This window comes from Phacochoerus africanus, chromosome 1, assembly GCF_016906955.1.
Source record: "Phacochoerus africanus isolate WHEZ1 chromosome 1, ROS_Pafr_v1, whole genome shotgun sequence".
In the NCBI taxonomy this organism is placed as follows: domain Eukaryota; kingdom Metazoa; phylum Chordata; class Mammalia; order Artiodactyla; family Suidae; genus Phacochoerus; species Phacochoerus africanus.
Window position 1 is genome coordinate 34,577,145 of NC_062544.1, and position 12,715 is coordinate 34,589,859.

Consider the following 12,715-nt stretch of genomic DNA (forward strand, 5'->3'; position numbering starts at 1 on the left):
TAATCTTTCTGGAACAATAGGTCATGACGAGCTTCCTTAATGCCAAAATAAGAGTTCAGAGGTGACTTCTACTAAATGAAAGAAAGTGTAAAGGGCATATGTATTTACTTTGGCTTGAATACAACATTTCTGAATATGTCTATCAGTGCCAAGAGTCAAAACCCTTTTCTTTATGGATTTCAAACCTCGGACCCATTAAATGGAATGTTTATATTTTTGAAGAATACCACCAAAAAGTTGTATCATATTAATATCTAACCAGTTCAAGTATTTGTACCTTTTAATCCCAACATCACCCTACGTCTGATTAGGTCTGATGTAGGTTAAGTCTCAAAAGGTAAAATAAACCAAAACGTCTCTTGTTTAAAGAGGTTTTGTTTTGCTTTGCTTTGTTTCTTTACAAAGCCATCACAGGCTAAGTGATCAATAACAATTTCAGAGAAAACTGAAATCTACCTACCAAGAGGGCAACTTGGCAGTGGTGATGCTGCTAAAATTGACATCAAAATCACTAAGATCCAAGAGCTGCACTGAAGGAGACACAGCTCTGGTCTTGAGCCTGGATCCCTATGTTAAGGAGGCTTATAAAAGCCACTATTGATTTTTCAGCTAAAAAACTTGAGATTTCCAAGGCTAACTTACCTGAAATGGACAAGAAGTCATCTATCAAGAAAAAGAGCTACATACAAAGTTTACAGCCCACAGTAAAAATAAGGCAACTTTTATTCCCTACTAATTCTGGGGTCCAAACATCTAACCCCAGTAAATTCTAAATCTACTGTCTGGGGTAAGATGTTATAATCGATAACATTATAGAAATTATAATTCATAAACATAGTAGCTCATTTTGCAGATTCCTTAACAACAACAAATGTAACCTAAAGCACCCCTGAACTATCCCATACTTTACCTGTTCCATCAGGGCCATTTGAATCAAAGATGAAAAAAAAAATCCTTTGCTGAGGAGCCTATCGTTTATGAAAAATGCAAATTCATAGTCACCTATCCAACCTGCCAAGTTAGGTGAGTGTGGCTATCAGCCGCCTTGCTACCTGTCTGTCAAATGGAGCAGTTAGGCAAGCATGGGCTAATTTTACAATGAACCATTTTTTGGATTCGCAAATGATTGGTGTTTATCTGGATGGGTCTCAAACAGAGGATACCAAGAGGACAAAATGATCTTCACGTGGAACCTATCCAACACGGCTTCAATTTCTCCAATGCTCAGTGTCTGACCCAGGTGATGTGCTGGGAAAAGTCCTCAATTTTGTATCCGAAGTCTTGAGATTAGCCAAATGAAAGTAGTATTTGTATAGGAATTGTATCTCAAGTTCCAAGATCAACAAGCCATTCCAGATCAGACTTAAGAAATAACATTACATAACAGTCACTTAGTGGCTATTGTTTTACAGTAACAAAGGTTTCAATTACCGTATTTCCTAGAGTGCTAGCAGTTTTTCCCATGACAAACATACTTTGTTCCCTTAACCCCCCCACCTATCTATAAAAGAGAAACATTGAATAATTACAATTTCTAATTAAAGATACCCTATCACAGAACACTCTAATCGATAGGAACATTAAAGGGATATAGATGATTTTGACACAAGCCACAGACTCTGCGATATTCCTCATATTTAGTAGCTGAGAAATCTGGCAGTGGCTAGATGATGTAATAGTGACTCTCCAGAGAAATGTCCTAAGGTCAAAATCAGAGTCCTGAGACATCAACATGTACTTCAGTGTTTAAAATTAGACAGAATAAAGCATGGCAAAGACAGTTTCAGCAAACACTCATAGGGCAAGATGAGCCCAGTGGCCCCATCAGTTTTCCTCCCTCTCTGATTCTATGACCCAAATAGACTTTATCAAGTTTCATTAGTTCCTTACTGCCTCTACACAGGTACTCAGAACCTAATACATTATGCTTAAAAGATATTTGCGGGAGTTCCCATCGTGGCTCAGTGGTTAATGAACCCTAATGGCATCCATGAGGATGTGGGGGTTCAATCCCTGGCCTCACTCAGCGGGTTAAGGATCCAGCATTGCCATAAGCTGTGGTATAGGTCACAGACACAGCTTGGATCTTGAGTTGCTGAGGCTGTGGTGTGGGCCGGCAGCTACAGCTCTGATTTGACCCCTAGCCTGAGAACTTCCATATGCCGAGAGTATGGCCCTAAAAAGACCAAAAAAAAAAAAAAAGGAAGGAAATCCTAAAAGATATTTGCAACATGAATTTCTATGTCAAGTTAGAAAGTTTCCAGAGACATGGAGCTGCTTCTTTCCAGTGCAGAGCTAAAAGCTTATTCAAGAACTTCAGAACACAAACGGTGGTTGGCCTACCACTTGTCAAAATCTGGATTTTGCCTGCCATTAATTGCCTAAGGAACCCCAAACTCTAGCAAAATTGGAATCACTGATAAGTGTCAATTCCAAAGTCAGCAGAATGTAGAAAGTCCCAGGGTGGGGGCTGGTTCTGAAATAAAGCAAGCAATGGGGGAGCTTCAGATAAGATAAATATTAATGACTGTCTCTTTTTGCCAGTCTACTTTACCTTCAAATGTTGATCAAAGCCTAAATTCTCTGCTTGGGCCTTTTTTTCTTTAAAACCAAACAACATGACGTTTCAGTTTGATATTGCTATAATTACCTCTCTAACAAGCATATCCAATAGCCATTAGTGTAGCTAAAACTCCCACTGGTCCTTTCATTCTATTAATAAGATTTAAGGTCAATATTTTCAGAATTTATAGCCAAGTTCACAAGGGAACTTCCCTAATTACGAAGATAGAGGAAAGAAAATAAAGTACTAGAACTACATGTATTAATAACCACATGAACTTTTATTTAGGGATCTTTCTCTAGTTACAAAATGTGTCACAGATCACAAAAACCAAGGGTGCTACAAGATACCCAAGGCTTCTACTGATAGAGGTTGACCTTACTTTTAATAAATGGTTTTATGCACACCTTGGGCCTCCTTTCATCCAGGTGGCCCCGGGACCTTTTTATCGTCTTGGATCTCCTGCTTAATTTTCAAAGGGATTACTCAGTTACCGAGATGTCACTCCCAAATGACTAGGTTACATGGAGTGAAGGCAGCTCAGATTAAAAATAGCTTCGTGCACACGCTTACTCACACTGAGAGATGGGCATGCTGGGGGGTGAAGTGGGGGTTCAGAGCCTCCAGTGCTGAGCTCCCTGAGAAACTAGCCTACATCCATTTCAACCAAGGAGGACTCTCCCAAATTATTCAGAATCAAGCCCTACCCCAAGCCTTTCCTCTTCCGTGGGCCATCTCTGCGCCTGGACTCGGGTCATTTCTCAACCCCAACATCTCTCACTTTTTAGCCTAGAAAGCAGATGGTCTCAATCTTAAGGCTTCTGATTCACCTGTTTTCAAAACATTACTCAGGTTTCCGATAGCAGGATATGTGTCTAAAGAGAAGCAAACAGAGCCATAAAAGCATATAAAAGTCTACCCCTTCACTGTGAACCTACTGACACCCATTTACCCTCCCCAGGGTCAGTTACAGCAACGAATAGCCCAGGCCTGTCCAGGGAGCCTGCATTCCGTAGGCCCCTGCTTTGTTTTGAAGGAACGTCCTTTGAAATCTACTTTTTGCGCTCTCACATACTTCTCTCTCCCTCTCACTCCTTTCCTCCTCGCTCCTTCTCCTTCCATCTCCGTTCACAAAAGACCGAAGAAGCACTCAAGGGGTAAAACAATCTGTCACCTCCTGTTGCAAACTTCCCACTAGAAGCTAAGAGCAACATTTCTGAGATGTGCCTATTCCGGCTCACATCCTTTGTGTCCGGTCAGCTTGAAGACCGGAGACCACGCTGCTCTGGTGTGGGGCGGCCAGGCTCCGCACACAAGTCACTCTGAGAGCTGCTGAGCGCCCACAGCCTGGGGTCTCAGGGTTCTCCTCTGCCCTAGGAGTGTCCTTTATTAGGCTGGGGGAGGAGGGTGCACAAGCGAGGGCCTCATGGACCAGCGCCCACGTCAGCGCTAACAGGAGATGAGAGGAGCGGATGGAAGGGCGAGCCCCACGGTGATGGGCAGGCCTGTCCCTCCCATGGAAAAGACAGTCCAGCGCATGAAGAAAGGAGGAGGATGAAAGCAAGCAGTTATGAAACAGGCCTGGGCAAAGCAAGGAGTGGGAGGAAATGGGCGAAGGGACTCGGGGAGGGGCAGAGCCTGCAGGTCAGGTGTGGAGAGGATGGGAGCTTGGATGTGAGCGTGCCAGGTTTCAGCCACTTGTGGAAAAGGCTGGAGGGGCAGGCAGCTCACCCCCAACCCCTTCAGCTTCACTCCCACCCCCTCCCGCTCAGGCCCAGGCAGAGTCGACAAGGGGATGAGACACTCAGAGCAGCTCCAACCGTAAACACATCAGAAAGGAGATACCCATGGGGCTGGGAAGAGAACTTGAGCTCCCAGAGGGGAGGGGAAAGGAAGCTGTCAGGGCCTATTTGGGTGATGAAGCAGACAATAAAGTGAGCAACACTGAGTAAGGGGATATGATTCAGGGAAGAGGGCTGACAGGCCAGCTGTGAATGTGCAGAGGCCGGGACACAAGGGTGTGTCGCTGCTGTGCTTAGCAACCCACAGAAAGTGGCTGCCACCCATGGTCTCCAATTCTTCCCTCCACTCCTGTCTCCCAGCTCTTCCCCCACCCCACCCCAGCCCTGTGCTGCCATGGTTCACAATGAAGTCACCCAGGACTTTCAGCCATCAGGCTGGGTTCATCTCTCTGTGGATGGCAGCTGCCTGTTCTCTTTGGATCTCTGTGAGAACATCCCTGCCAGCTTCCTTCTTATGGGACTCTCCCCAGAGTCTCCTTTCTGGTACCGATCTGCATCTCTGCCTACTCCTTAAATGGGGCATCTGTAGTTCTCCCACAGATTAATGAAACATTTCTCATGGTCCTAATGAGGACTCCCAAGCCTATTATGTCTGGTTCAGCCTCCCCGAGTGCCTCAAACCTACAATCCAACCACCTGCCTAGGGGCTCCTGCTCTTCTGCCTCAGAGCCTTGGCCCTTCTCAGATGCCTCCTCTCAAATTCTTCCCATGATGGATCTTTCTCATCCTCTAGGTCTTTCCTTAAATACCACCTCCTCAAAAGAACTTCCTTTTATCTAAAGTAGCTATGGCAGTGTTACTCTCTCTCCTCAGCTCTTGCTCTCAGCCTTGGAACCCCCGTTTAGCACTTGACTTATTCAGATGCTTGCTGATTTGGGAGGCCAGTGCACTCTGTCTGGTTCACCTCTCTCTCCCTGACCCAGCTCAAGACACTGGTGCTGCGGGTCCTGGCTGAATGAAGGAATGAATGCTCCATGGTACTCAGTATACAACAGGTGCTCAATAAATAGGGATGAACTAAGCCTCTGGGGATAAAAGGGGTGAGTACAAATTCTTGTGTCTTCCTCTCCCCAACTCTTATATTTCCTTGGTCCCCCAAGTCAAAACCCCCAGGGCCACTGCGGTATCTCTTTGCATCCCTCAGTGCCAATGGCTCATCTACCTCTACTGGTTTTACATTCCTAACATCTCTCAAAGCAAAGCATATGCTCTGCTCAGGCCTGCAAAACCCTTCAGATAAGCTACTGCAGTGACCTGTTCAATGTCTCCAGGTCTCACCCCTTTCTCTCAGACCTAAACTCCCCAGAGCTGCTAGATGCATCTCTCACCCCTTGGATGAAGGCCGAGGTCCCGCAAATACCAAGCACCTCAAGTCTTCTCCCCAGCCATCGCCCACTACTCATTCCCTTGTTATGATGACAGTAACTACATTAAAAGTTAGGGTTTATTGAGAGTTTTCATATGTGAGTCACTACATTAAGCATTTTACACATAGGAACATATTTTAATCTTTACAACAATCCCATGAGATAAGTAACTTATTTGTCCCTATTTTATAGCTAGAGTATTTGAAGCCCAAAGAAGTCAACTTACCCAAGACACAGAGTTAAGATTCAAACTCAGGTAACCTAGCTTCAGATCAACCCCCTTAGCCACTGTGCTATATTACTAGAGCCTCTTTAAACTTTATGCTTCAGCAATACTGAGTTATGCTTCTGGTTCTTTATGCTCCAGCAATACTGAGCTATGCATAATCCCTCGAATTCTGCGTTGCCAAGGCCACCATTTCTTTTGCTCCTTGGGAAAGCCCTGCCTTCCTGTCTGATAAATACCAATCTACCCTTCAAAACCTCCCTGAGGTGTTACCTTTTCTATGTGGTACATCTCCCAGCTCCATGAGACCAAAGTCTCTCTTACCCACTGGCCACTCCTATGGCTTATATGTACTTTAAATCCTTTTCCATTGCCCTGATTTGCAATGACTCATTTGCATGTCTTCACTGAAGGCAAGCCTCTGGCCTTCAGCTTTGGGTCATGGTGCCCAGGCACACAACAGATGCTCAATAAACGGGGAATTAACTGGGCTTTCTGTAAAACGGGTGTGTACAGGATAACCCATACCTGACATGTCAGGGCAGGAGGGAAGCATATTCCATGCTTTTTAAAGGCATATATTCATGCTCAAAACAAAGGAAAAACTCACCAAACACTACAGATGTTTCTCAAGGGCAGATGCAGTATGCATAAAAATTCAATGCATTCTGACAACTACAGCAGTTAGCTTAAGATCCCTGAATGTACCTGCTGTTCATAGCAACCGCTGAGTAATGTGAATTCAGCAAAAAACAAAGCAAAACCAAAAAAATCATTTTATCCCAAGGGTTCATTTGGAACCTCACTCAAAGTGATGAACTGAGTCACAAACTGGATGGAATTTTATCAATTTAGGTATCACTGAGATTTGGCGGTCATCACTTAAGCCACAAGAAAACATGAAAGATTTCTGACCATTAAGGTTAAAAATCAGGCATCTTCTAGACTCTCTAGACTGCACCTCAACAAGACTAAAGATGCACCTCAAAAGCAGGGAGCAACATCTATAAGTCACCAGCAGCCCTTTCTTTACAGTGTGACAAAGATGGGATATAAGTCACAGAGAAGCTTGATCAATCCTCCCCCTAAATTTTTAATCCAAAGGAGAAAGAAAAGATTTTACAAATCAACAACATCATGAGGTTGCGGGTTCAATCCCTGGCCTTGCTCAGTGGGTTAAGGAGCCAGCGTTGCCATGAGCTGTGGTGTAGGTCACAGACGAGGCTCGGATCTGGCACTGCTATGGCTGTGGAGTAGGCCAGCAGCTGTAGCTCCGACTGGACCCCAGCCTGGGAACCTCCATATGCCGCTGATGTGGCCCTAAAAGACAAACAGAAAAAAAAAAAAAAAAACCATCAATTCTTACTTGAGTTCAAAACAGGACATTTTGGTTGAAGTACCCTGTCCATTCAGCCTAGATTTCCGTCCCTCAAAGCAGCAGATGAATGGCTGTCTTGAGATCACCTTGAGGAAATGAGGGAGGAGGAGAGGTAGGCAAAGCCAGTCATAAAAAAGAAATCGTTTCCAGTGGAAATGTGAGCTTTACAGCAAAACTGCAGACAAAGCCAGTGGGCATCCAGATACAATCCAGTGCCTGCCACGGTCCGGGAGAAAAGGAATGAAAGGAACGACATATCATCTTTGGGAATGGAGCTCAAAGAAGCCAGGCTAGAAGGCACAGACGTGCATCAGGACCTGCTTAAGAGTCCAGGCCTGAGGAGTTCCCATTGCAGCGCTGCAGGTTAGGAACATGACTAGTATCCATGAGGATGAGGTTTCCATCCCTGGCCTCACTTCATGGATAAGGATCCAGCGTTGCGGTGAGCTGCAGTATAGGTCATGGACATGGCTCAGATCTGGTGTTGCTATGGCCATGGCGTAGGCCACCAGCTGTAGCTCCCAGTTGACCCCTAGCCTGGGAAAAAGAGTCTAGACATGAGAGCCAGCCTGTGGACGCTGTTCCCCAAGAACTCAGGGAGTTCTAGGCCCAGGCAGGGCTCTGAGTTGGAAGAGAAAGCTTAAACGTGTTCCTATGAGAGGGCAAACCAACACACCAGGGCCATGCTGAATGGACAAGGCAGATGCAACACAGCAAAAACCCAAAGGCCTCCATGACAATTTCTGCCATGATAGAGATTCAAGGAGAAAGCCTATAACCATTTAGCCTCTGTTTCTTTTGTCTATGTGGTACAAACCTGCTATCCCTTAGGAGCTCTAAGAGGCTGATTCACAGACTCAAAGCTGGACTTGACTCTCTTACAGAGGCAAGGAGCTGATATTAAAGAACAGGTTACTATGAAGTCTGCTGGCTGACAATCTGAATCAGAACAAGTAGCTGGGATAAAATATGCAAGGTAAATGATCGGGCGAACAAAGTCAGCCAAAGTACAGAAAAGCAGGCTTAGGCAGGGGGATTGTTCCAAGGGCTCAGGCACATCTGACTGAGGATGAAGGCAAAGCGTTCTCACCCTTGGTCACCAGCCACACCCTCAAATAGGAAAGAGGCTATCGAAGGGAGCAGGCCATTTGGAAATGGAGAGGTTTTTTTGTTTTTTTTTCTCGGTTTTTTGTCTTGTTAGGGCCGCACCCATGGCGTATGGAAGTTCCCAGGGTAGGGGCTGCATCGGAGCTGTAGCCGCCTGGCCTATACCACGGCCACAGCAACATGGGATCTGAGCCACGTCTGTGACCTATACCCATGGTTCACGGCAATGCCGGATCCTTAACCCACTAAGCAAGGCCAAGGATTGAACCCATGTCCTCATGGATGCTAGCCGGGTTTGTTAACCACTAAGCCATGATGGGAACTCCTGGAGAGGTCCTTTTAAAGGGACAGATTTAGGGAACCAGATTAGCCCTGTAAGAAATGGGGTTCATGTGAGCCTTGGAGAAGAAAGATTTAGAGCAGTTAAGGGAGGTCACAGAAGGGGAAGAGTCATACTGTAAGCATACGCTGTGTGTCTTTATGAAGGACACAGGGCGAGTGGGAATTGATTGCTGTATAATAAGAAAATGCAACAGGCACACACACCGACCCGCAGAGGAGGACATTTGCCCTTCATTTTTCTGAATCTACATAATAAATATAAAGCAGTTTTGACTCTGTGAGACCAACTGTAAGTAGATATATCTAGAGACAATCTTTAGGACACATATTTCCAAATTCTGTGAGTCCTGGAAATTCCCCAGTAGAAAACAGGCTGTGACAACCTCTACTGTTAGAAGGGAAGGCGGGCTAGAAATTCTAGCTCCCTCTCTGTAGGTATCACTCAGCTGAAGATATGGGCCCATGACTTGGGGAGTGGACACAGCCCTCCCACAATCTCTCATGTGGCTGGGAAGAACCCAGGTTCCTTTAGAACCCAGGCTCTCTGCCAGGGCGAGTGGCTGGAAATGGAATCTTCCGGGCTAGACAGATACTGCCCTAAGGCCAGGGTCAGACCAGCCTAAGAATTCTTTATGCATTTGACTCAATAACATTAGACAGATAGGTGATGGAAAGCAAGGCTTCAGATGCTTTTCAGGTTTGGACACACAGGTGTGAGGCCAGAGCAAACTTAGGGCTCCAAGAAGTGGTTCCAGGTGAGAGTAGCAGCAGCATCACAGCCAGGCCTAAACCACTTAAACATAGTTAAGGGCTCCTGAGAAATTGAAAAGGTAAGAGGTTATAGAATGTACTGCTATGACGAGTAGGGGCCCGGTTCACGTGCAGCATGTATTTCTTCAACCGATTAGCTGTTTGGAGTTTTGAACAAAAATGACCAATACAGGAGTTCCCATCATGGCTCAGGAGAAACAAATCTGACTGGTATTCATGAGAGGATCCCTGGCCTCGCTCATCCGGCATTGTCGTGAGCTGTGGTGTAGGTCACAGACATGGCTCAGATCTGGCATTGCTGTGGCTCTGGCGTAGGCCAGTGGCTACAGCTCTGATTCAACCGCTAGCCTAGGAACTTCCATATGCTGTGAGTGTAGCTCTAAAAAGACAAAAAAAAAAAAAAAAAGATCAATACCAGAAGAGTATCTCTGAACATTATAGCCAAATGAGAAAAGCACAGCCACCCATTTAAAAGGCACAACTTTAAAATCTCAGAGGGTTTAGCGGTATCAGCATTGTTCAAGTTGCACAGAAAGTGTAACTTTAAAAATTGCTGAGATCTCTCTCTCACACATACACAAACGTGTTTGTTTTCTGTATGTATATATGAATATGTGTGTGTGTGTAAACAGCATATGTGAGGGTATTCCAGGACCCTTCTGGAATTTAAAAAATACCATGAGAAACATCCAAAGGGAAAAACTACTAGGTTTTCCAAAGTATTACATATCTGCATTTAAGCTACAATAAGTTACTAGTATAACCCAACAGAATGAACCATTTTCCTGTGTTCTTTAAACACTGGAGCACAGAGATTATGAATCTCCAAATCTGATAGCCAGCATCCTGTTTATTTGACCGCACCGGTGCCCTCATGCAGGTTCATGTGTATGTACAAGGCAAGTTTTGAGGAAAAACAAAGAATCGGTATTTACACAACTTGAAGGGTGTGCCCCTCTCCTACAATCATGTCACCTGTCTGTGCTGGATACAAATGTGGAAAGAGGAGGAACGCCTCCTTTAAAGTCATTTTCTCTCACCCAGTGTCAGCAACTAACTCCGAACTGCCTTCCACTTGTGGCATGAGCTTCATTGTCATTTTCAAAGTTTTGTTTTTCTGCATATATTCTAACAAACATGTGTCACAGAATAAGAGGGTCAGCCCTGTATTTGAAATAAATTTCAGAGAAACACTAAAAAACAAAACAAAACAAACAAAAAAACCCCAAAGTTATGCAGACCTGTCATTTCAAACAGACAATAGACAATATGAAACAGACTGACTTGAGCTATCTTTCAGTCATACATCTGCACCTTATAAAGGTTAAATATTTAATACAGGGGCACATCTGAAAGGCTACAGAGAAGCAGAAGCTCCAACGCCTGAGTGAATGAAATGGATAAGTGATCAGATCAAAGAGAGGGACAAGCTGTCTCCTCCCCCTTCCCTTCGCTCCCCACCACTCACAACTCCAGGTCCCAGCATCCACATTTCAAAAGAACTCCGAGAAGCACATTAATCAGGATTACCCAGGAAATCCGCCAGAAGGAGGGAACACCTGAACCAGGGCCCCCTCTGGCAGAGTATAAACTTTTCAAACTGTCACCCAATAAACAGCACCCCAGTTGCTAAGGGGGCCCAGGCAGTGGGGCGGCCTCGGAAGCCAAAGCATTCCCTCTCCAGGCAAAGGAACCCCGCGTTTTTACCTTTGTGTTCGCCGAAGCCTGTTGCCACTCCTCAAATGAGGCAAAGTAAAGTTTGAGAGCACAGTCCAAAAATTGGGGTCAGACATATCCATTTCTTTCTCGCTTCAATTCACTGCGGGTTCAAGGCCATAAGGCCAAAACAGAGAGGGGGCAAAAAAGAGAAAAAAAAAAAAAAGAAAAAAAGAAAAAAAAAAGACAAAAAAGATCCCAATTATCTACTCGCTCCCTCCAGAGGAAGCGTGCTGCCAACTGTGATCTCCACAACTTGGAGCATGAGTGAGAAGTACCCGTCCTAGCCTTTAATTACCACACAGCCATTTCTCCAAGGTTCAGGAAACTTGTTTCCTCTTGGGTTTGCCCTCTCCTGGCCAGCCTCGGCCAGCTATAAACAGTAATTACAAGAGTTGGGCCGTGCGTTCGGCTCAAAATGCTGTCTGTGTGTGATTCAGTCCAAGGTACTTTGTCATCTGTTTGGCAGATACCATTTGCAGCTCCTGCGGGGGGGTGGGGGTGGGAGGGGAGGCGACTATTTTAAGTCTTCGGTTCCGGGAGGCTGTTGCTTATCAGCAAAACCATTCCACATCCGAACATGCCCAGTGCTGAGTTTCCTCCTGGTATCTACATACAAGGAAAGGAATTTCAGTGGAAAAAGCGCCTCTTCTGCTCCCCTCCTCAAAAAAGGGAAACTTAAAAGCACTTTGAGAAAGCTGGCCTGTTGGCGGACTCCAGCCCGGACACCTTTGTGCAGCCTCCTCTGGAAGGAGCTGGGCGGCGGGGACCAGTCCCCAGCACAGACACTCCCCTGAGGAGCGGGGCCTCATGGGAAAAGGAGCAGGCGGGACCGGTGCGGGAGCCCTGGGGGACCCGGACAGCCCGGCATCTCCCACCTCCGCCGCGCCCCCGGCCGGGAGCCCCCATTGGATCGTTCCCTTTAAATAAATAAGCCCAGCGCGATCCCGAACGGTGAAGAATGCGCTGCGCACACCTGGAGGCCATCCGTGATTCACTGCAGACTGGATCACCAGGAAAACACTACAAGGAAGTCAGTAACGACTCTGCGAGACGCTGTTTGTTGGGCAGGAAAAGCACGCCGAGGGGATGCCACACTCACCTGAAACCTCAGTCAACTCAATTTATGAGTTTACATCCATTTGATGAATTGCTACAGTGAACACCTGCTTGGCTTCACCCTATCTAGAGACGGGTCAACCACTACCTATAAAGACACTGCCTGACATTTAGTTAACAAATGCTACAGTCATTTTCCTGCTAAGTGTGTGCAAGTTTGAAAGGAAGGAATGAGGGGAAATTGAATCAATGTTATTGTTACTCATTTCAAAGAAAGCCACAGAATTCCAATAATTCCCCAGACCCACCAAGGCTTGTGATTAAGTATACAAAGAAAAATATGAGAATTTAAATTAGCTGCCTTAAATCTGATGTAGTATGGCA

At 45.5% G+C, this 12,715-nt stretch overlaps 1 protein-coding gene across 4 annotated transcripts in view; it reads right to left on the minus strand.

Moving 5' to 3' along the window:
- Positions 1-11,948, minus strand: part of MAST4 (microtubule associated serine/threonine kinase family member 4) — a 182,475-nt gene extending 170,527 nt beyond the window's left edge. For 2 of the 4 annotated variants that reach the window (XM_047797712.1, XM_047797626.1), the window contains exon 1: positions 11,264-11,948. In XM_047797712.1, the coding sequence (XP_047653668.1) occupies positions 11,264-11,355 (92 nt within the window). In that variant the 5' untranslated portion in view covers positions 11,356-11,948. The remainder of the gene's footprint in view (positions 1-11,263) is intronic. The other 2 variants (XM_047797873.1, XM_047797795.1) reach the window with 1 other exon arrangement.
- Between the last annotated feature and the right edge of the window lie 767 nt (positions 11,949-12,715).